Source organism: Oenanthe melanoleuca, chromosome 19 (assembly GCF_029582105.1).
Source record: "Oenanthe melanoleuca isolate GR-GAL-2019-014 chromosome 19, OMel1.0, whole genome shotgun sequence".
NCBI lineage: Eukaryota > Metazoa > Chordata > Aves > Passeriformes > Muscicapidae > Oenanthe > Oenanthe melanoleuca.
Genome location: NC_079352.1, coordinates 1758679 through 1779833, shown reverse-complemented (window position 1 = coordinate 1779833; position 21155 = coordinate 1758679). Strand labels below are relative to the sequence as shown.

Genomic DNA, 21155 nt, shown 5'->3' with positions numbered 1-21155 from the left:
AAAAAAAAAAAAAAAAAAAAAAAAAAGGAAAAGGGGGACAGGGAAGGGTTTTCTTAGCTGGGTTCTTAAAGTGCAGCTGTAAAGTGCTTTACTGGGGAAATGCTGCATGGAGTTACCTACCTCAAGAACAAGGGTGCAGTCACCCAAATATCAAAATATATTCAATGTATTCTATCTGCTATTTCATTTTCAAAGCTGCTGTTTTAAGGCTTTTTTCCCCTTTGGAAGTGTCATCCTTCATTTCTCTTGCATAAAAATGACCATTCAGCCTCTTGTTCTGTTTCCCACAGTACTAAATTTAATATGCACAGCCACAATATAAATAAATGTCTGATAACTCTTACTCAAATCCATGAAAATGTATGTTATCCCTGAGGAATATCTTTCCATAAAATGTCCTCCACTTGAATGAAAGGAAAACTGCAGTTTCCCACCATTTCAGACCGGGACAATGATTTATTTTGGTGATGATTATAGTGGATATTTTTGATTCATGTGTACAATAGTAAAACTGACACTATTTTCTTTTGTTTGTGTATTTTGCTTAAAATAAAAGATTACTCCAAAGGAAAGCATTTGAGGAAGAGAGGGGCCAGATTTATTTTGGCTGTGCTGTCCTGTCAGCTGGACAACAACCTGCACCTTTCATTCCCAGTCCTTGGAGCCCTCTCAGCCACCTTTTGCCACAAGAATTTCCCTGCAGGATCCCTGCTGGAGCTCAGCTGGCTGATGCTGACAATCCCTTGCAAGCTGTACCAAAAACTTTTCAGTAATTTTACAGCTTAGGATTCCCCAAACATCTGCAACACCAAAAGCTGAGTGTGTTGTGGGCAGGTCACTTGTATTTTGTTTAATTTATGCAGTGGTGCTGTGCCCCCTATTTGGGATTTTATTTCTTCTGGTAGGGCCCAAATTGAATTTTTATTTCAGAATATTGCTGTTCCTATCTAATCTTTGTAAGTTTCCTTGTGTGCCTGGCTTTTTCCTGGCTGTTGCATCCCTGGTTTGCTCCTATGAGAGGCTGGTAAAGCTGAATTTTGCTGTTATAGGTGGGGATTCTTTTTTTAAATAAAAGGAGCAAGGGATGGGAGGAGAGGAAATGAATTCCATTGGATACATCTTGGTGGTTTTTGTCAGGAAAACTAATCCACAAACACCAGAGGTTTATGTCCAAAAAGGAGACAGAGGAGACCTTTTGTTTTATTCAAATAAAGAGAGGCCATGGGGCATTGCCCTGGGGTCTCTCAGATTTTTGGAGGATGCAGTTTCCCTTTTTATCTGAATTTCCCTCTCTCTTTCCCCATTGCTGAGGTACTTGAGAGGCACAGACTGCCCAAACACCTGATACCTGAGATTCCCCTCTAATGTCCAACCCTCCCTTCTAATTTTTAATTCTTATAGAATTCATAGTTCTTCCCCATTGCTTCTTTCATCTTCCAACATCCAATTTTATTTATCAGCAAACCTGCAGTTTGTTTGTAAAGGCAAAGATCTTTTTCCATTCATCAATCAGTGGAACCCATCCCATTGTTTCTTTTATTTCTCAGTGCTGGTTTGATCTCCACAGCTCATTTAAAATAAATCCCTTATTCCTCTCCTTCTCTTCTGGAAATGCACTGAACTCTGTGAGGTGAATCCCTGTGTCCCTTCTGGGAGCTCCTTCACCAAAACCAACACCTCATTTCTGAGGCTGGATCCTCCCTGAGCTCATTTTGTGCTCCTTAATGTTATAAATGAGAAACAAAATTTAGCAAAATTTAGATTTTTTTTTTTTTAATATAGACAGAGCAACCAGCACTGGGGAAAACGTGAGGGGTCACAGCCCACTCCACACTTCCACCAAACTTGGTTTGCAGCTTCTTTTTATAGGATGGTTTTATAGTTTTACAGTATAGCATAGTATGGTTTTCCTTGTAGGAATCAATAATTGTTATTGTTTTGTTGTAGTAATTCTGCAAGGTGAGCAGTGGTGCTCAAAGAAACTTCCAAACTTCCCTGGGACAGCTCTTGGGACAATTGGCCATGGAACCATCTGGTCTTGGTAGGTAAAAAAACAGAATTGGGAATTCTGATCTTTAGCAGATAGTTTGTGATTGATCACACAAAGGCAGAAAATCTGATTCTGCAAAAAAAACTTTTCAGACTTATGGAAAACCCTTTTTTTTTTCTTTTACAAACTGGTATGCACAATATTCATAACAGGGAGATTTAAACAGAGTGGGTTTAATAATATATTTCCCTTTATCTAGGTCCATGTTATTTTCTTATTTTAAGTATTCTGCTTTATACAAACTCCAAAACTTCTATGATTAACAGGAATCATTTGTCAATTATCACATTAAGGGGCAGGGATTTGGGTTTTTAATCAGTTTTACCTGAGGCGTTTGTGAGGCGCGGCCTGCGCGGCCCCTCAGCGCCGCAACCCCCGAGGCCGCGGCGGGAACTGCACCGGGTAAAAAAAAAAAAAAAAAAAGTGTAACCGGAGGTTTAGGAGCTTCATTTTTGGAATAAATCCATCTGGTTCCATCCCACGTGCGCTGGTATCTGTGGGATCATAAACCCCAACTTCCCGTTTACCGAGGGGACGGCAGGAACCCGCGTGTGAGTGACCCCAGAGCCCTCCTTGCAGTGCTGGGTAAAACACCGTGTTCTGCCAATCTGAAAAAAAATATATTGCTTTAAAAACAGCGTTATAAAAGCCTTGGAGTAAACGGAGCCTTGGCAGTTTTTCTGCTCCCAACCCGCCCTGTGGGCTGAGCTCTGGGACTGTCCCAGCCCCCAGGCCCCAAAATGTTGGAGCTGCAGCAATGATTTGGGGCTTTAAACCCCCTGAGGAGATGGGAATGAGTGGGAATGAATGGAAATAAGTCGGAATAAATGGAAATAAGTGGGAATGAGTGCTAAATTCTCCTTTTCTCAGTTTGGCTGCACAGAGCTGGGGTATCCTCAGTCACAGAGGGTCTCAGCTGGCAGGGCTGGAGAAGCTTCAGCACCTCCACAGTTGGTTTTTTGTCTTTATCCTTCTATTTGAAGATTTAAATTTCTTTTGTTTTCCTCAAGGAGGTCCCTGCTGCTCTACCAGGATTATTCTTTTGTTTCCCAGTAGCTGCTGGGCTCCAGGACACGAACCATTATGTTTTACTGCCTGTAAGAAAAGCATTTTGTGTAAAGCTGAGAGCTTCGTGTACCACAAACTCCAATGATTACAAAGATACTGCACTCTTGATAGGGATTGTCTATGATTTATTTAGAGTTTAATCTCGACATCAGCACAATCAGCAAAATGTAAAACTTCTCTGCCTTTCTTTCCCTCTCATAAATTCTTCATAACCACCCCCAATCTGCAAACTCATCCATCAAGATCTCTCGGTGTGCTGGGAACAAGGAGCAGCCCTGCTGAGGTGGGGAGGGGAAGGGTGGTGACATTCTAAAGGTGATTCCACTCGGTAGAAACCAACACATCCCTGTGAGGCAATAAAAAGCAAGGACAGGGAAAAGTTTAGATGGCTTGGAGTGGATTATGGGGAAACAAAACCCATTAAAACACTGTCAGCTGTTTGGGTTTCCTTTACATCAAACTGTATTTGAGTACTGGCTGTCTAAATCACTTCAGAAGATGTAAAAAGTAATAAAATAACCCAAATTGATTACCAACTTATACCCTTTATGATATAACTTTAAATGCAAATTGCATTCAACTGCAAGAAGGGAAATAATGTGCCAAAGGCATTTCAATTAATTGCTGTAGTTAATTACACTCATAATTTTACTTGTGTGACTAATTATAATCAGCTTTTAGCGGTGTATATGGATTTATTTCTGATACTAAAAGCCCCAAACAGCAGGTTATTTTTAGGAAATGCATTTAAACCTCATAATGAAAACTGCATGTTCCCATTCTCAGCAGTTGTCTTGGAGGAGCTGTGTCTGTTCAGGAGGAGTTTGGAGGAGATCAGGAAGGAAAAGTGTCCTGGCTGAGGTCACTGTGGCCCTGCTGTGCTTCCAGCTGAGGTTCCATTGCCTTTTCCACAGGTACACCAGTAAATCCTACATTTCCTTTCTTTAAAAATCCAATTTACATATGATTTTCTCCCACACAAAGCATTTTCTACAGCCACTTCAGTTCCCAGGTCATTTGTTTTTCTGTCACTGCAGGGTTTTTAAAACCCATCTCATTTTTGTGCTTTGTGGAAGAAAATCATCAAGTCCACTTTTAACTCTATCAAAAAGAGCCTCTCATCTCCAAGAGTAATAATTTTTCATAGAATCATTTATAGAATAATAGAACCATTTAGATTGGAAGAGACCTTTAAGCTCATTGAGTCCAGCTGTGATTTTTGGGGTGTTGCTCCTGGGCAATGGGATCCCTGTCCCTGGAGCAGAGGGGGTTGATGTTACACCTTGTATTTATTAAACTCCAAATTTATTAAACTCCAGCACCAGCCTGGGAAGTTTGATAGGATTCTCTGTATCCTTTTTTTTGTGACTACAGGTGGATGGAAGGATTTTTTACATGGGTTTGCTACGTGACATCTTTTTAACAGGGAAGTTGCTGGCAAGTGTTTTCCCTGTGGAATCCACATCTGGATGGGTGAGGAAGGAAAGGACAAAGGAAAAACTTCTATCCTTCTCTCTCAGCAGTCACAGAAAACCAATTGTGTCCAGACAAGTGGACTTTGAGCTGGTGTTTTGTCACAGGAGGAGCTGACTGTAAGTGGAGCTGCCAAATTTCTCAGAATTCTTTGTGGGTAATGTAAATAGATTTCTTGTGAGTAATGGTTTGGTTTCCTTGTCTCTTCGTGCTTCCTGAGAAAAATGTTTTGCTGAAAACACATTGTATTAGGAATTTTTTTTGTGTTTGCCCCTGCTGTCACCCCCTGCTCCCCTGGTGACTGGGAAGGAGCAGTGCCTTCACCTCTCTCATCTCCAGCTGCTCTCAAACCAAGGTGCAGCCCAAAGCTGGGGAAGGATTGCTTTTGGATGGGTTTTACAACCCCCTGTTTGTTTTATTTGTTTTAACCCCAATTTTAATTGCCAGTGTTGTTCCATTTTCCCTGGGACTGCAGCTTTCACCCCACAGCCATCAGCTCTGGCTCCAACATATGTGAAATGTATCAGTGCAGTTCTGTGCTAGCCCTTCTGGACATGGGAAAATAATGTTCTTGCTGGATCCTTCCAAATGCTTCTGTTCCTTCCCCCACCCTTTCCTGTATCATGCCTTGGGTATTTGTCCTTCAGGAGTGACTGTCATTTCCTGGTGTCTTCACAATAAAAGAATTTCTTGCCAAACGTGGCCGAGACAGAATTCCTGAAAACCAGCACCTCAAGTTACCTGTGGAGCAGCAAATTGCTTTTCCATAACCATCCTCACAAAGCAAGTCAGATGTTCCACTCCAAGCCTTCTTGTCTTTCCCTGCTTTTTCCTGGGAACAGCTTTTGTTGGGGTTTTGTGTTTATTCCTGCAGTAATGTTGGTCCTGTCCTTGTCACCTCCTGCCCCAGAGCAGAACCTGGCTGCAAAGAGGGGCAGAGGACACACTGGTCTCAATCCCTGTGACAGGAGCAGAGAGAACATTTCCATTTTCCTTATTGCCACAGCACTGAGCCACTCAGTAAAAACACTGATCTTGTCCAGGATTTTATTTTTTATTTTATTTTTTTATAAATGGGAGATTTTATTCACACTGGGGTTGGTGCTGAAAAGCTCTTAAAGACTCATCCTCTTTCCAGCAGATTTTTTTTCTTCCTTTTAATTCTGTTTTAATCTGTTTCATAGTAAATAAGATGCTCCCACCTTGTAATTAGTGGCAGTGCCCTGTGATTTATCATTTATTATTAGCAATAAATGACAGCTGAGCCAGATCCTGCAGGGTTTATTCCAATCATCCCTTAGAGAGCTGCTGGAATGAGAATGGAGGAAATAATCTGCAGGTTTATATAATAATCTGCACACCTTGGTCAGTGCAAAGGGCATTTCTCAGGTATCCCAAGGAGTGTTCCCATCACAGCTTTTTAAAGCAGGAGTTCCCTGTCCTGGCAGCTGAGTGGGGCACACCTGGGCAAGGTGCCCAAGTGCAGGAATCTGCTGAGTGCAGAGAACACACTGTCAAACAGAGCCCAGAGCTCTGCTGACACTACAAACACCCCAGGGCACTGCAAATCCCTGCCCCAGCAGGGGCAAAACCTGCCCAAAAAATGCAAACCCAGCCCTAAACCCAACCCTAAATATTGTGAACAAAACAGGGGAGGGGGGAAAAAAAGTCACATTCCTCTTCTGAAAGAGTTTTTGGATTCCCCTTCAGCAAGGACAAAAGAAATAAAAACTCAGAACAATTCTAATACAAGTTTGTTGTTCACCTTTAATATTTCATTTCTGTTTGCTCCTCCAAAGGTTTTCAGTTACATAAAAATACAGTTAAAGTATTAATCTTTCTTTTAAACTTAAATAGGTTCATTTGTTTTCCCATGTGGAGTTTTTTTTTAAAGCTTTACTCATTGATAATATGAAAATAATTTCACCCTCCCTTTGGTGAGCTGTGGTTGATCTCACTGCCAGCATTTTCCTGAAAATATATAAAGTCATCTCTGCAAACATTGCCCTTTGAGGAAAAAAAATACAAATCTGCTAATATGAAATCCTATTTTGGTGTGGCCAAAATCTAAAATCCTAAAAGAAGCTGTAAAATGCTATATGGCACTAACCAAAGAGAAATGTTATGTCCCTCTTCAGAGAGAGACCTGGAATAATAAAAGGAAACCCCATTTCCCAATGTGTTTTTTATAACTAATTGGGTAAGATCTGAAGAAATTTCTTCAAACCACAATTTTTTTGGAAAAAACTATGAATCTTGACCATATGTGAATATTCCAGGTATGCTACTATAAAAAATTACATATATAAAAGAAATATATATATATATATTTATATATATTTATATATAAGAAAGAGCTATTTCTTGAGCTGTCCTATTTTATCAGGCAAATTACAACTACAAGGGATCATCAGAGTGTCCTGCTTGAAAAGCAGCCCTCAAAGAGAGGGAATTTCCACAGATGTGCCTCTGGTCCGTGGGGATCAGCCTCCCTTGTTGCTTCCCAGCACATCACATTGGCCATGGCATCCCAGAGAAGGATGAATAAATAACAGAGGGAGCTGACAGCCCCAGCAGGAGACGGGGGAAGGAATCTGAAATTAACTGAGATGTTCTGGAGGAAGGAGGGGTTTGTGTGTTGGGTGAGTGCCCTTCCCTGAGGGGATGAGCCAGATGCTGCTGGGTTGTGTGTGAGCATTTTATCTTTGCTGTGTTGTACCTTCAGGTAGGACAGTGTGGGACTGGAGGGTTTACTCCACATTTCCCTGCCAGATTTGCAGTGTTGAATGTAAACATGCTCCAACCCCTTCACAGGCACTTAAGAACAGATTTCTGTCCAAGGGTCTCTGTGCAGCTCCTTCCAGTGCTGGGTTAAAACTACAGGATAATCCAATTTCTCTAAGTGTACTGGCTTTTAAAAACTGCTTTATGTGATGGTTTGGGTTCCACCAGAGCAGCACAGAAGCTCTTGGTTCATGTCTGGAGGAGGACAAGGCTATTCTGTAATGGGACAAAATGCAATTTCTCTAAGTGTATTGGCTTTAAAAATTGCATTTTCATTGCTTTATCTCCCTGCTCCTCTAAGTTCTGGTGGTTTGGGTTCCACCAGAGCAGCACAGAAGCCCTTGGTTCATGTCTGGAGGGGAACAAGGCTATTCTGTATTGGGACACAATCCATCAGAGGCTGAGACAAAGAACAGCAAAAACAATAACAAGAACTAAAGGAGCAGGGCGTGGATGGGGTGGGAAGGGCTCAGTGGCACAGGGAGCTGAGGGTGCAGCTCAGAGCCAGGGCCAGCAGCAGCAGCTGTGCCAGGGGCAGGGGGATGCTGCTCCCTGACCAGAGCACCCTGCGCCCGTTCAGGGGCTGCGGCGGCCGGAAATTCTCCGTCATGGCCGAGGAGTTGCTGGAGTCAAAGTGCAGTGCTGCAAACTGGAAAAGCTGCAAAACACAACAGCCTGGTCAAGCTTTCCATTTTTCTTTTTTTTTTTTTTTTTTTTTTTTCCCTCAGACTCCGAGGGGGTTTTTGTGCTGCAAACCTGCCCTGCCTTGCATTGGTTTTGAATTTTGAACCTGTGCCTTAAAGCTCACAGGAAAAGCTGTGGCAGAGGTGACTGGTGAGGTCACCCAGTGATGGCTCCTTCCAGCCTTGGAAATCAGGGGCACTTCCCTCGTGTGGCAGCCAAACCCTTTGTGCAGCCAGGGGCTGGTTCCCCCCAGCTCCTGATGCACGCTGCGCTGACACCAGGCAGGAGCAGCAGCAATTCTGTCCTTGCTCAGATTCCTGCTGCTCTGTGTGACCCTGGGCTGTGCTGGGGGCACTGGGAGCACTGGGAGAGCCTGGGAAGGCACTGGGAGAGCCCTGGAAGTGAGGAGCTGAAATGCAGGCACTGCCTCTGCACCAGCTGTGCTCTCCAAGCACAGCTAATTCCACTCCTAATTCCATCTCCTCTCCCTGCCTGCAGCTCAGACAATGGGCTGCTCAGCACTGGCACTGCTCAGGCCGAGGTTTGGGATTGGGATTTGTGTTCTGCTGTCCTCACCCAGCAGAGAAGCTGTGGGATGGGGGCTGAGCAGGTGGCAGCAGTGGAAGTGCTGCTGACGGAGCGCTGAGCTTGGGGGTTCTTGGCTTTCTCCTGACGCCGTCATTTCCCCTTCCTGCCCCTTTCCTGCCATTTTCTGAGCCATGATTTAATGGGCTCAGGCAGCTGGCACTGGGGAGCAGCTTCAGGCTGTGCCAAGGGGGGTGTGAGGGGAAGGAGGCAGCTGAGGTGTCACCATGTGGGCAGGGAGCCCAGGGACACAAGACCATGAATTCTGAAAATTCTGAGAATTCTGTGAATTCTGGCACTGTGAATTCTGTCAATTCTGCACCTCCAGGCTGCCCCTGTGCCACTCACCTGGGCCAGGCTGAGCTCCACTGGCTTCTCAAATATGGTCCAGATGACTCCCTCGTGGCAGTCAGGGGTGGTGAGGGACCCCTCATACCTGTAGTACTTCCCAAGGTCTTCTTCAGCTGGGAGCAGAGACATCAGTGGCAAAGGGTCCATCTGTGCTGTGTTCCCTGGAAAAACCACGGGGGAAAATCCCTTGTGATGCTTGTGGCTGCAGGTTTTATCCTCACCCCACACAGCTTGTGAAACCCCTGGTGTCTTACCTTTGAATTTGACATTCTCTAATTCACTCAGAAGAGTTGCATAGTTTTTATTTTGTTCAGCAGCCTGAAAGGGAAATATTTTCATTCCAAATATTTCATTCATTTCATTCTCATCAAGTGGTTGCTTTTAATAAAACAGAAAAGGGCCACAAGGAAAAACAACAGTGAGCAGGATGTAGGAAAGGTAGAGGAACTCAGTGGTGGCAGAATGCCTGCAGAAGATAGGGAGGTTAAAATCTTGGGCTGTTGTAATATTGACATAAACATAAAATACTGACATGAACAATCCCTCAGCCAAACTGCTGGCTGAGATTTGAGGGGGGCAGCTGAAAATTTCACTGCCTACCTTCACAAAAAAGGCCAGCACAGCCAAACCCTCTGGAGTTTTCTTGGCTTCTGTCACATCTGCAACATCTTCTCTGATGTGCACAACATGAAGCTGGAACACAACAGCCAAGGGTGATTATTTCCACCCTCACACCTCCCTTGGGGAACTGGCCCAGAGTTTTGTGAGCAGGATTTCAGAATTCCAGAGTTCTGGGGTGGAATCCTTGATCCACCTACCTCCATGGGGTGTTTCTCCCCATCTATGCTGTGCTCTGAGCCAGGGATGGTTTGTGGCTCCCCTGGGACTCCCCAGTGCAAATGGAATTCTACTGCCTTGTATTTCCTCCTCAGGCCTCCTCCTCCGAATTTAGGGGATGAGTTTAGTGTCACTTTAACTAGAGGGAAAAAACACAAATTGTTTTAAAGGAGAAGAGCAGATCCTACATTAAGAGTATGTGAGAGCAGAGATGTTCTTGAGATTCAAATTTATCTTCTCACTTGGCTTTACAGAAATGTTGCAGAAATTCTGCTCTGCAGAAACTGAACTTTTACAGAATCATAGCTGAGTTGAATTTGAGATTAATTATAAGCATTAAGACCTCTGGAGTCAGAGCTTCTTATACCTCTCAGAAGACCCTATATTCCTTCATTTTTTTTCTAAAAAAACCCTCATCTATCAAAGTAAATTTGATCCCAGTTTATTTGGGTTTTAACAATCATTTTAATCTCCTGTTGTCTGCACGGTAACATTTCCTTTGGGCAGGGTTTAAAGATATTCTGTTTTAATTCAGACTAGTGCTGCAATTCAAACCTAAATCGTACATACTTGAGATATACTTTAAAATTTTACTTTTTACGACCCCCACGTTAAGCACAGCACTTTTCTTTGCATAGGAAAATTCCGGATTGCAGCCCCAGAGATTCCATTTCTGTTCTGAATTCCAAATGAACTTGGAGAGTGCATGAGTCATTTGGTTCCTTTGCTTTTTAATCTGTAAATGGATGAGTCAGATGTCTTTGTGGGCTTTGTTTATTTAGCTTAAGACCGTTGAGACAGCGACCTTTGCTATGTGCCCATCACGAACATAATGAGGGTCTAATCTCACCTGCAGCCTCTAATTGCAGCTGTAATTTAAACAATAACCTCCTCATTCAGCACAGGAATTGGCTGCCCTCAGAAGGAAGAGATTTTAAAAGCCCAGATTAAAGCCCTAATCCTTATGCATGGCTGGGGAAGATGAGAGTTTGGAGTTTTGGATCCCTATAAATATTAATTTGGATGTAAAAGGGGCTGTAATTGGACATCCTGGAGTATCACCCTGTAAAGGGAAAGTGAAAAGTCAAAACATTCCTTTATCCTGTAGCCTGCCACCATAGCAATGTTGAAATTAGAATTTCTGCCTGTTAAAATCTCCCCAGGTGCCTTCCCACCTGTCCCTTTTAAATCAGAAATATTTGCCACTTGCTGCTTTCTGCTTTGAGGATTTGGCAGTTAAGACAACCCATCCAGGATTTTAAGAATACCTACATATACCTTTAAAAATTTAAAAAAAAAAAAAAATTAGACCACTTTTTTTTTTTTAAGTCGAAGTAATTGAACATAATTTTTTTTTTGAGCAGCATCCTCAGCATTGTGAAGGAAGGTGGAGGAAGTGGAACAGTTCTAAATTACTGTTAATTGATTCACGGTTTACTGATTCACTAAGTAGCTGATCAACATCAGATAACTTCTGTGTGCAGAGAAAACAGGGCTGAATCTGAGAAGAATATTGCTCATTATTTAAAGAACTAATAACACCCAGCACTGTGAATGACTTTCCCACACCAGCCTTTTCTCCAGCAGGATCCTTTGTGCAGGGGCAAGAGTTGGAAAGGACCAGCCCAGGAGTGGTTTCAGCAGAAAATGATAAAATTCTGCCCAAATTGTTGTCCTGCCCACCTGCCCCCAGTCCTGGACTCTGTTTGGGTTTGTTTTAGAGCTTCTGTGACACCTCCAGCTCCGTTTCTGCACAGAATTCTGAGATGTTCAAGAACTTCATCCACAACCCCAAAACTTTGTCATTCCCACAAACTCCCCAAGGAAATTTTGACCATAAACATTTTGGGAGTTTCACCTCTGAAGCAGAGGGGAGGGATCTCATCTGTGCCTCCCTGCTGAGCTCCAGGGATGTGGGAGGAGGCTTTTTGTGGAAGGAATTTTTGGGAAAGCCCAAATCCATCTCTCAGCAGTACTTGCCTGTGTGACCATTATTTTCCAGGAGCCACTTGGCTGAGCCCTTCACGTCGTACCCCTCAAAAGTCAGGGGCTTGAGGCTCTTGTCAAAAACCACATTTTGGGTGACAATGTTGACAGGGGACTGTTTGTTCCCCTTGCACTCCTTGTTCACCAGGTGCCATCGAGGAGGATCTGCTCAGGGATGAAGGAAATCATTGATTATTTTAATTTATCATTTATTTTTACCCTGTAGACAGCAAATCCTTGAGAAAGCCAAACCACCCAACCATTTGAGACATCACCCCAACTTCTGGTTTTTACATTTGTGTATTTACATTTTTGCATCTATTTGTACATTTCTACATTATCCTTATAGCAGCTGCCACAAACACTTCAAATTACCCTGTTTAGCACATGGTCACAAATAATGTGCCCACGATGCATTAAAGGCTGATTCTGTGGATTTTTTTTTTTTTTTTTTTTTGCATTATTTCTCTCAGCAGCCCCTTTGCAAAGCAGAAGAATCATCAATGTGACTGGAAAAATAAATTGCTTGGCAGTACCTTCACACTGTGGCTGCTCACACTTCTGGGACCGATAGCACCAGTGGCCTAAAAAAAAAAAAAACAAAAAAAAAATAGAAATAAAACAGGTGGATGAAAATCTGGACAAATTATTCCCCCAAAAGCAGCAGGGAAATGGATTTGCAGCTCAGCCTTCCCCAGATCGCCTCCTGATCTCATAAACCACTTTACAGCCATTAACATCCCCCCAGATCCAGTGCTGGGGAATCTTTAGGACTCTGGATAATCAGAATTCTGGATGGGCTGAGCCCTGAAGAATTTGATTTTCAAACCTTGGCTTCCTCAACTTCTTGAGGCAAAAGTTCCACATTTGAATATAGGCAGTGTTAAAGTAAATTTCCTTTTATCAGCTCTGCACTTGCCAGCCTTTCACAGACTTGTAAATTCACTTCTGCAAGAGGATTTATCTCAGCCTGTTCCAGGAACTCCTCTGAAGGTTACTTGGGGAGAAAATCGGAGAAATTAAGGATCTCACTTCCTGCAGGACCTGGAGGATCTTTGGTCTAACTCTGACCCACAGGGACGGGTGCAAAATTCAAAAAAACAAGAGCTAATTTATCTTTATGCAGCCAGGAAAGGAGGATTGGTTTGTTTATCCCAAGTTGCTTCAGTGGCTCTTTATTTATTGTAAACTTTAAATTGACTTTGACAGGGATACTTCTCTTTGGCTATTTAACTTTAATCCATAACAATTCAAACTTTCTTATAATGATGATTAATACCACTCCTTCTGTTTGCTTGTGATTAGTAAATTATAGGCATTTTAATAAATGGCTAATCAATTTTAAGGATAATTATGGAGGAGCCCTGTCACTCGACTGGTAATTACCTTAATTTCTAATTTATAACACACCTGCTGGAAGGCTTTTAACACCTTTATCTTGATATCAGTGGCATAACAATACATCCATCTATTAAGGATTTAGAAGTTATAAATAGAGAATTGTTACAAAACCTGAGCAGCTGTGACACAGAGGGGGACCTGTGGCAATTAATACAACCTTAAAAAAAAATGACAGTTTTGGTTTTTCTTCCACAAAAATAAAATTTCTGCTGAAAACAATGTTGCCTCACTTTGTAGTTTAGCAAGACTGGGAAGAAAAGCAAAGTTTGCTTTTTTTTTGTGTGGTAAGAACAGCAGGGATTTCTATGTTGTTACCCAAAAATTTGGTTTGACGAGGTTTCATCCTTTTGGCAGCATGAAAACACAAAAAAAACCCACAAAACCACAAAACTTCACTTTCCAGCACTGATTGTTGCATTTTCTTTTTTTTTTTTTTTCCTTCCAGGACAGAGCTTTTCCCCATCCCCAGTGGGAAGCAGCAGAAATTCCAAGCACAGAACGTCACCGAGTGCCTTAATTGATATTTTAATCAATATTTTAATCAATGAACGCCTGCAGAATGCCAGGTGAGCTGCTCTCCACGCCTGCCCCTGCTCCACGTGTGGGTTCTGCACGGATCAAAGACTCCAGGTGTGGTTTTGGCAGCTGCTCAGGGGTCAGTGTGAACTCTGAACAATCCCAGCAGCCTGGCTTTGGGACTTTCTTGGCCATTTACACACGAATTTTCCCTCTTCAGGAGGGAAAGAACCGGTGCCCAGCAGGAAAAACCTGGAAGGATTTGCTCCCAAAAAATCTTTGGGATGGAAAGCAGAGGGAGAAGGTGGCAGGGGAGGGACATCAAAGCATTTCTGCAACGCAAATCTGATTTTCCAGGAGATCTGAGCCCCAGCTGGGAGTCAGAGCAGCAGCTCCAAGGCTGTGGGACCACAAAAATCAAACAGAGCCACAGAGGGAAGGGGAATTACCCCCAGAGGTGGTTCTGAATCGGGGTCTGTGTGCCAGAGGGGGAATGGAAATGGGTTATGGAGTTTTTTGGTGGCAAATCCACATCCCACCCTTCTCAAACAAAGAAATCGCTGAGTTTTTATCACCTGAACAAGTTATCTCAGATAAACTTGTGGGTTTCAATCACGTCTCAGTAAACTGACACAAATCTTCCAGCCTGGCCATCAAAATGATGGGGAGAAAAAGTTTAATAAAATCAAATTTACTGTTGAAAATCCAGCCCTCGGTGGCTCCAACTGCCTCACACCCAGCACTCGGGAGTGTTTGATAATTAGGATCTGATCTTTGCATTTTCCCATCAAATTCCTGATGTCTCTGAACAAGGTAAGGATTGTGTTTTCTGCCAAGTCCTTATCACACTGGGTTGGATGGTATCAGTGAAAGAGAACAACACAGAAATCCAGCATTTCATAAGAAAAATGTCCTTGAAGATGTTAAACCTTAAACAACGAGCTAATTAAACATTACCGAATGTTGATTTAGCAAACAGCTGATTCACGTTTATTGTGAATTAGGTCTTCTTTTTTTTTTTTTTTTTTTTTTTTTTTGATTGGCAGCAATGGAACATTGGGGATTCTTTGTGTGGAACCACACAGTCCCAGAGGAGGAAAATTTGCATTTGGATTTTATCTGAGTCGGATGTGACACCTCCCTCCCTATAGGAACCTTGCATCACAATGGATCTTTTCTTCCCCTGAGCTTTGGGGCTTTTTTCCACGAAGGATTAGGGAAGATCCTCGTCACATCCAGGCATGGCTCTGGGTTTTAGGCAGGATTATGCCCTCAGGCACATTGTCCAAGACACTTTTAATTGTCTGAGCGGCTCCTGCCACTTCCCTTAGGAGACTTTTGCACAGTCCATTAGCCCACGCTGTCAGGAAATGTTTCCTATTTAATAGCTTACATTTTCCACTTCCTTATCTGCATCCCATCACTCCTAGAAATATCACAGAACCACCCTAAACAATTCTTTTCTTTCCCTGGTGTTTACAGCATTCAAATAGTTCCCTCTTTATCTGTAATTCCTGTCCTGGCTCATCCATTTTCTGTCCCATCTCTTGACAAGGGTGCCCTTCACCTTCCCAAAATCCCCAAATCTCATCTTCATCCCCAAATCTCCCCAAATCTCATCTTCATCCCCAAATCTCCCCCTGAACCCCCTTTTTTGGGGACTCCTCATGTCCCACTCTGCACTACTCCTCCAATCAAACCTCAGCTCCCACATTCTCTTTTTTATTTTAGCCTAAAAAATAGTTTTTGTAACCTTATTTTATTGCTGGGAAAGCACAGCAGAAAGTGGAGTTTTCAGTATTTTAGGGAGGGTTTTTTAGGTTTTTTTTTGGGTTTTTTTTGTTTGTTTTTTTTTTTGGTTTGTTTTTGTGGTTGAGGTGCTGAAATCATTGCTGTGATATCTATATATAGATAGATATATATCTATATATATATAGATATATATATATAGATACATAGACATATAGATAACAGATATATAGATATATAGACATATAGATATATATAGATATAGATATATATAGATACAGATGTAGATGGTATAAATATAAATACAGATTAAATATAGATAGATATAAAGATAAAAATATAGATATCCACACCTGGACCTGCTGTTTTATCAACTATACCTTTCTTTTACATTTTATTATGGATTTATCCTTGATTTAAGTGGTTCTGTACCTCCCACAGGTGTCCCAATGACTTTATTTCGTTTAATTTAGAGTAGGGCTGGACAGGGCTGGCTCTTCCTCCAAGAGTTCAGAGCAGTTAAATTTAGGGAGTCTCTCTTGGCACGTGAGTCTCACTTATCTCAGCCTCTTCCTCCTGGAATTTACAACTGGTTTCCTGCCCAGAGCTGCTTCTTGGCACGGGGGAAGCCAAAAACAACAATACAATTACGTATTGTTTTCGTTTTATTGCAAACGTTTTCAATTGTTTTAGCTATCAAGCCTCCTTTGGAAGCTGGAGGCAAAAAAAAAAAAAAAAAAAAAGAAAAAAATTAAAATATTCCTGCAGTTGAGCACTCCTGGGGGCACCCTGCCAGGTGCTATTGTGTGATCGAGGAAAAGACCCTTCAGCTCTTTGGATCTCACTCAGATTGTCTGAATTCCATAAAAACTCCCAAATCTGCTTGGAAATTGCCATTTAACCCCTAAAACAGAGCTGAACAGCCTCAATTTGTGCTTCTGATAAGTGGTTTATTCATTTTCTATTTGGCCAGCTGTTTCTATTAATGATGTTGGGGGTGTGAGTGACGTTTTTGCCTGGGACAGAAGGAATGTGTTGATTTTTAATTCAAATCTCTTCTCTATTTCACCTGAGTGTTTTTTCCCCTTTTTTAGCCTGGTGTCACCCTCTCAGCCCTGTCCCTGCTGGTGCCAGTGCTGCCCATCCCAGAGCCCTGCTCTGCTGTCCTGGCTTCTCAAACCCATCCCCAAAATCTGCTCTCACCTCTGCATCCTCCTCCACCAAAACACCAAAAGCTGGGCTTGCATGAGATTTATTTTTAGATTTGGCTTGTGTTGGGCTCGTCCTATTTTTAGCTGGCTTTGTGAAACTTTCTATTTTTAGTGCAAAAGACAAAACAACTGAAAAGCAATTGTTGTCTAAGCCTGTCTTTCTAATTAATGGGATTGCTGAGCACAAAGAGAGCATATAGACATGAGAATATTTGTACATTCTGAAGCACTGCACATCCTCAGGAAGCCCCTTTGACAGACAATTCACCTTGAGATTTGTGTCCCTCCATTCATTGTGGCCACTCACTGCTCTTCACTTTTAACCTGGAATTTGATTTTTCCTAACTTTCCTGCAGGTGGGGAGTTAGCCCTGAAAATCAGCTTTATTGTGGTGCTGGAGCCTTGCAAGGCAGCACCTCTGATGTTTTTTAATTTAATTAATAAATCAGATGCTGGATGAGGCCTTTGGAACACTTTGGGACTACAGGAAAAATCCAGAGGGACTCAGGGATTCTGGATATGTCCTGTTAACAGCTGCAAAGGCTTCCTTTGTGTCAGAGAGCAAGGGAAGGGTTTTCTCTGTGACCTGAGATACTCTGCTGCAGATAATGGCCCTCAGAAATGGAGCTGTAACAAAAAATTAGTATCCAGGGCTAAGGTGATTTCCTTCTGTCAGGCTTCCTTTAATAAAAATGCAATCCAGAATTATTTATTTTAAAGTGTTTTTACAATTTAATTCAAACTGATCACTTGGTAGCTTTGCTGGCCTTTTGCAGCCTTTTATGCTGAGCTTTTGATGGCTGATCCTGTGGCTAAAAATATGACTAAAAATGTAATAACAGGCCACTGGATATATCCTGGAACACCACAAAGCATCTCCTGCAATGCCACAGGTGGGGAAAAGAGCCTGCACAGAATCAGACTCTGCACTTTGCAGCTTTTCTAGGAGACCTCAAGGTTTGTGTTGTTTTTCTTAAAGTGTCAAAGTGTTTTCTGCCTCCAGCATCCCATGGAAGAGCCAGGAGGATCCGTGGCTCAGGGAAATCATGGATAAAACAGAGCAGGATTCACCCTCGTGCCTGGGAAGGGGCAGCTGGGATCCAGACCTGATGGAGACACCAGAGGTGACTGAAACCCCTCCCATGGGTAATTCCATAATTCCTATTGCTCACTGCCTTTTCTCTGTGTTCCAGGTCTTACATTGCACTTATTATCCTTTTTTTTAGCCAGCTGAAAATGCAGCTTTTCCCCCCAGAGTGTGTCCAAGTGAGCCAGCATCCCAACTCTGCCAGCCCTAAAATGGATTTGGAGCCCAGCCACAGATCTGAGTGCAGTCCACACCATTAGAACTGGAAAGGGAAGAAGTCACAGCATAATTTTATTTTCTCAATTATTTTTTTTTAAAGCTGCTGCTGGAGCTCTGAGGGGTGTTTTGTACCTGAATGGCCCTGAGGAAACCCCAGAGTGAGAACTGATGCTGACGTCAATGTCCGCATGGTTATGTAAATTTAAACTTTGTGAAGGGTAAAAGCATGTGAGCAGAAATATAGAAAATTAGAGGGATCTAATCTCATCTAAATCAGAGGAATGTCCTATCAGGCATCAATCTTTTGGAGCACCAGAGCATGGAGTGTGGGAGATTTGTCTCCTCATGGCTGAGTCCTGCTCTGTGATAAAGCAAAAGGTTAAAACGTGCTGGGGTTCATTCCATTCCCCCTGAAGGAAATTAACTTGCAGAGACTTTGCTGTAACAACACCCCAGAGCTGCTGGAGGGAGAGATGGATAGATGGAGGGAGGGATGGATGGATGGATGGATGGATGATGGATGGATGGATGGATGGAGGGATGGATGGATGGATGGATGGATGATGGATGGATGGATGGATGGATGGATGATGGATGGATGGATGGATGGAAGGATGATGGATGGATGGATGGAGGGATGGAGGGATGGATGGATGGAGGATGGATGGATGATGGATGGATGGATGGATGGATGGAGGGATGGATGGATGGATGGATGGATGATGGATGGATGGATGGATGGATGGATGATGGATGGATGATGGATGGATGGAGGGAGGGATATCTCTGCTCTCTGACTGGCACAGTAACAAAGCCCCACTCTCACAAGGTTTGGAGTACTCCTGTTGGAAATTGCAGACACTTTGTCTCTCTTTTCCCCCCAAAACAGCACCAGAGGGTCCCTGGATCAGAAAGCAAGCTGAGGTGGGTCAGTGCAGCTGTAAATGCACTGAGATCTGGATGGTTTGACCCTGGCAGGTGGCTGCACCAGGTGCCTCAGTTTCCCTCTCCTCCCATGGATAATGACCCTTCCTTCCTTAGAAAGCCCTCTAAGGACTGTTAATGGGCATTTCCAAGCACAGGTGCTCTGCTATCGAGGCAAGGCTGGCAGCAATCTCAGAGATTAGCAATCAGGCATTTGAGTGTTTCAGTGAGTTATGAACTGCCCAGGTTCAATGGTCATGATCACCCAGGCTGCTCCTGAGAAGTGGCAAGACAGGAAAGAAACGTTTACTTAAAAAAAAAAAAACAACAAAGATAATGAGAAGGAATACAGCAAGGAGGAATTTCAGCTGATTGTCAAAAGTGGGAATGCATAGCCTTTAATTTAGTAAAATAAAATGAGTCCTGTGGAGCTTCTGCCTGAGGAAAAGTTTGGAGAAGAAGGTGTAGAGAGCAAGTTTCTCTTGTGTTAATGACTGTGTGATTTGGTCCACACTCAAGGAAAAATGTGGAAATAACCAGGAGGGGCAAAAAATGCCTATAAATGACCATATATCCCATATATATGCATTTCCTGTGCTGCTTCCTTCTGATAAAGAGGTAAATCCTAATTATTGACACCAACCTAATAAAGCCACAAAGAATTTCTAGACTGTGGTTCAGGTTTTCCTAATAAACCCCTTAATGGGCAGCCCCTGAGGTGTTGCTAGCCAGGAATCAAGAGCAAGCAAACAGCAGTGGCAGACTTTGGGAGAGCAAAAGCTTTTTGTGTTTCTGTTTACCTGCCCCACGTGTTACCTGCAGAGAGAACAGCCAGAAGGGATTGGAGCTGCCAGGTAAGAATCTGGACAAGCCAAGCTGCTGAGGGACAGAGAATTAATCAAGAGCAGAGGAATAAAGGCAGGGAAACCCTGCAGGACTTTGTGAGCACCTCTGAACCTTGATCTGCTTTAGCAGCATGGAGCAGATCTCAGGGCAGCACTTCCCCCTGGTAATGCTGGTCCCTTTTCTCCCCACTGCACTCTGCTCTATTTTAGTGCAAACAATGGACCCTGGTCACTCCTAAGAGCTGCAGTGAGCTCTGTGCTGGTATTTGCATAGGAAAAGGGATTTATTCACTGTTGCAGCACTTGCTGATTGAATAGAAGCAGGGGGAAAAAAAAATACCTTCTGCATTTTTCAATACTAATTATAGATTGCTATTTCATTGAGCCATCCTAAGTGCACAGTGTACTTATAGTGCCCAGGGAGCAAAAATAGATGGGGCTGATGCAGCAAAGACATATTGTTCTTTCTCCTTCAGCAGAATTTCATCTTGGATCATACACAGCAAAGCAAAGGGAGTAGAAATTTCAAACAAGCCATCTCTTTCAAGTTCAAAGTAGTTTTAAAGATAAAGAAATTAAGTTTTGGTATTTTAAATGCACGTGCATAATAAAATACAGAGATCAAGTCAAAGCTCATTGATTTTTCTTGGAGGAGGAAGGCAGATAGAATCTCTAAAGGTGAAAAGAAACCCCCAAAGCACTCATTCATTCATGAGAAAAGCCTGTCCTTGATGTTTTAACACAAATAAAAAAAAAAAAGGCAGAGAAATAAATAAATCATCCTTCATTTACCTGAGAGAAAAATCAGAGAGGCTGCACTGCACGTCCTGACAGAAACAAATCAGAAATAAGAGCAACCTTCACGTGGGGTGAGAAAAAGCAGGGAAGGACTTACCTACAGCCTCTGTCTTGAGAAAGTGCAGGCAGGAGAGAGCAAGGAGCAGCAATTCCATTCTCTAGTTTAAATAGGCTCAGTGTTGAAACCAGAATTGATTAGACTCCTCAGGATGTGATCATATTTCTGCTCTCAGTTTTATACTGGAGTAAGTAGCCCAGGACAGACCTGAAAGCCATAGCAGGAAGGTGAACTCCTCCCCTTTGTAATTTCTCCAGATTTGCCCTGCTCCTGATTTGCCTAAATTTATTCATTCTCCCAAGTGAATGGCAAAAGGAGTGAGGCTTTCTGCCTTGAGTGAGTAACTGAGGCTTTGCAGCCTGCACAGGTTTAGCCCAGCAGTAAAACGCTGAATTTTATTTTCTGGGAGTTTCTCTCCTGGCAGCCTCATGACATTCAATTAATACGTGTGTTAAAGTTAATGTTTCCTTAAAAAAAAAAAAAACCCAGACAAATAAAACCCCAACTCCCCCTCACTTCCATGCCACAG

General features: G+C 42.7%; 1 protein-coding gene and 1 long non-coding RNA gene across 3 annotated transcripts; one reads left to right on the top strand and one right to left on the bottom strand.

The window, feature by feature from the left end:
* Positions 1–3371: 3371 nt before the first annotated feature.
* Positions 3372–5965, top strand: LOC130260795 (uncharacterized). 2 transcript variants are annotated; one of them, XR_008841842.1, is made up of 3 exons: positions 3372–3625; positions 3905–4032; positions 4545–5965. It is a non-coding gene; the product is annotated as an uncharacterized LOC130260795 (long non-coding RNA). The 2 variants fall into 2 exon arrangements; XR_008841841.1 differs by having other exon boundaries at positions 4493–5965.
* Positions 5966–6338: 373 nt separating this feature from the next.
* On the bottom strand, positions 6339–21103 carry CA4 (carbonic anhydrase 4). The gene is made up of 8 exons (XM_056506491.1): positions 20666–21103; positions 12355–12402; positions 11813–11983; positions 9814–9971; positions 9596–9688; positions 9250–9313; positions 8993–9156; positions 6339–8033 (listed from the first exon to the last, which is right to left on the bottom strand). The coding sequence occupies exons 1-8, from the start codon at positions 20721–20723 to the stop codon at positions 7845–7847; spliced, it is 945 nt and encodes a 314-aa protein (XP_056362466.1). The 5' UTR covers positions 20724–21103; the 3' UTR covers positions 6339–7844.
* Positions 21104–21155: the final 52 nt, after the last annotated feature.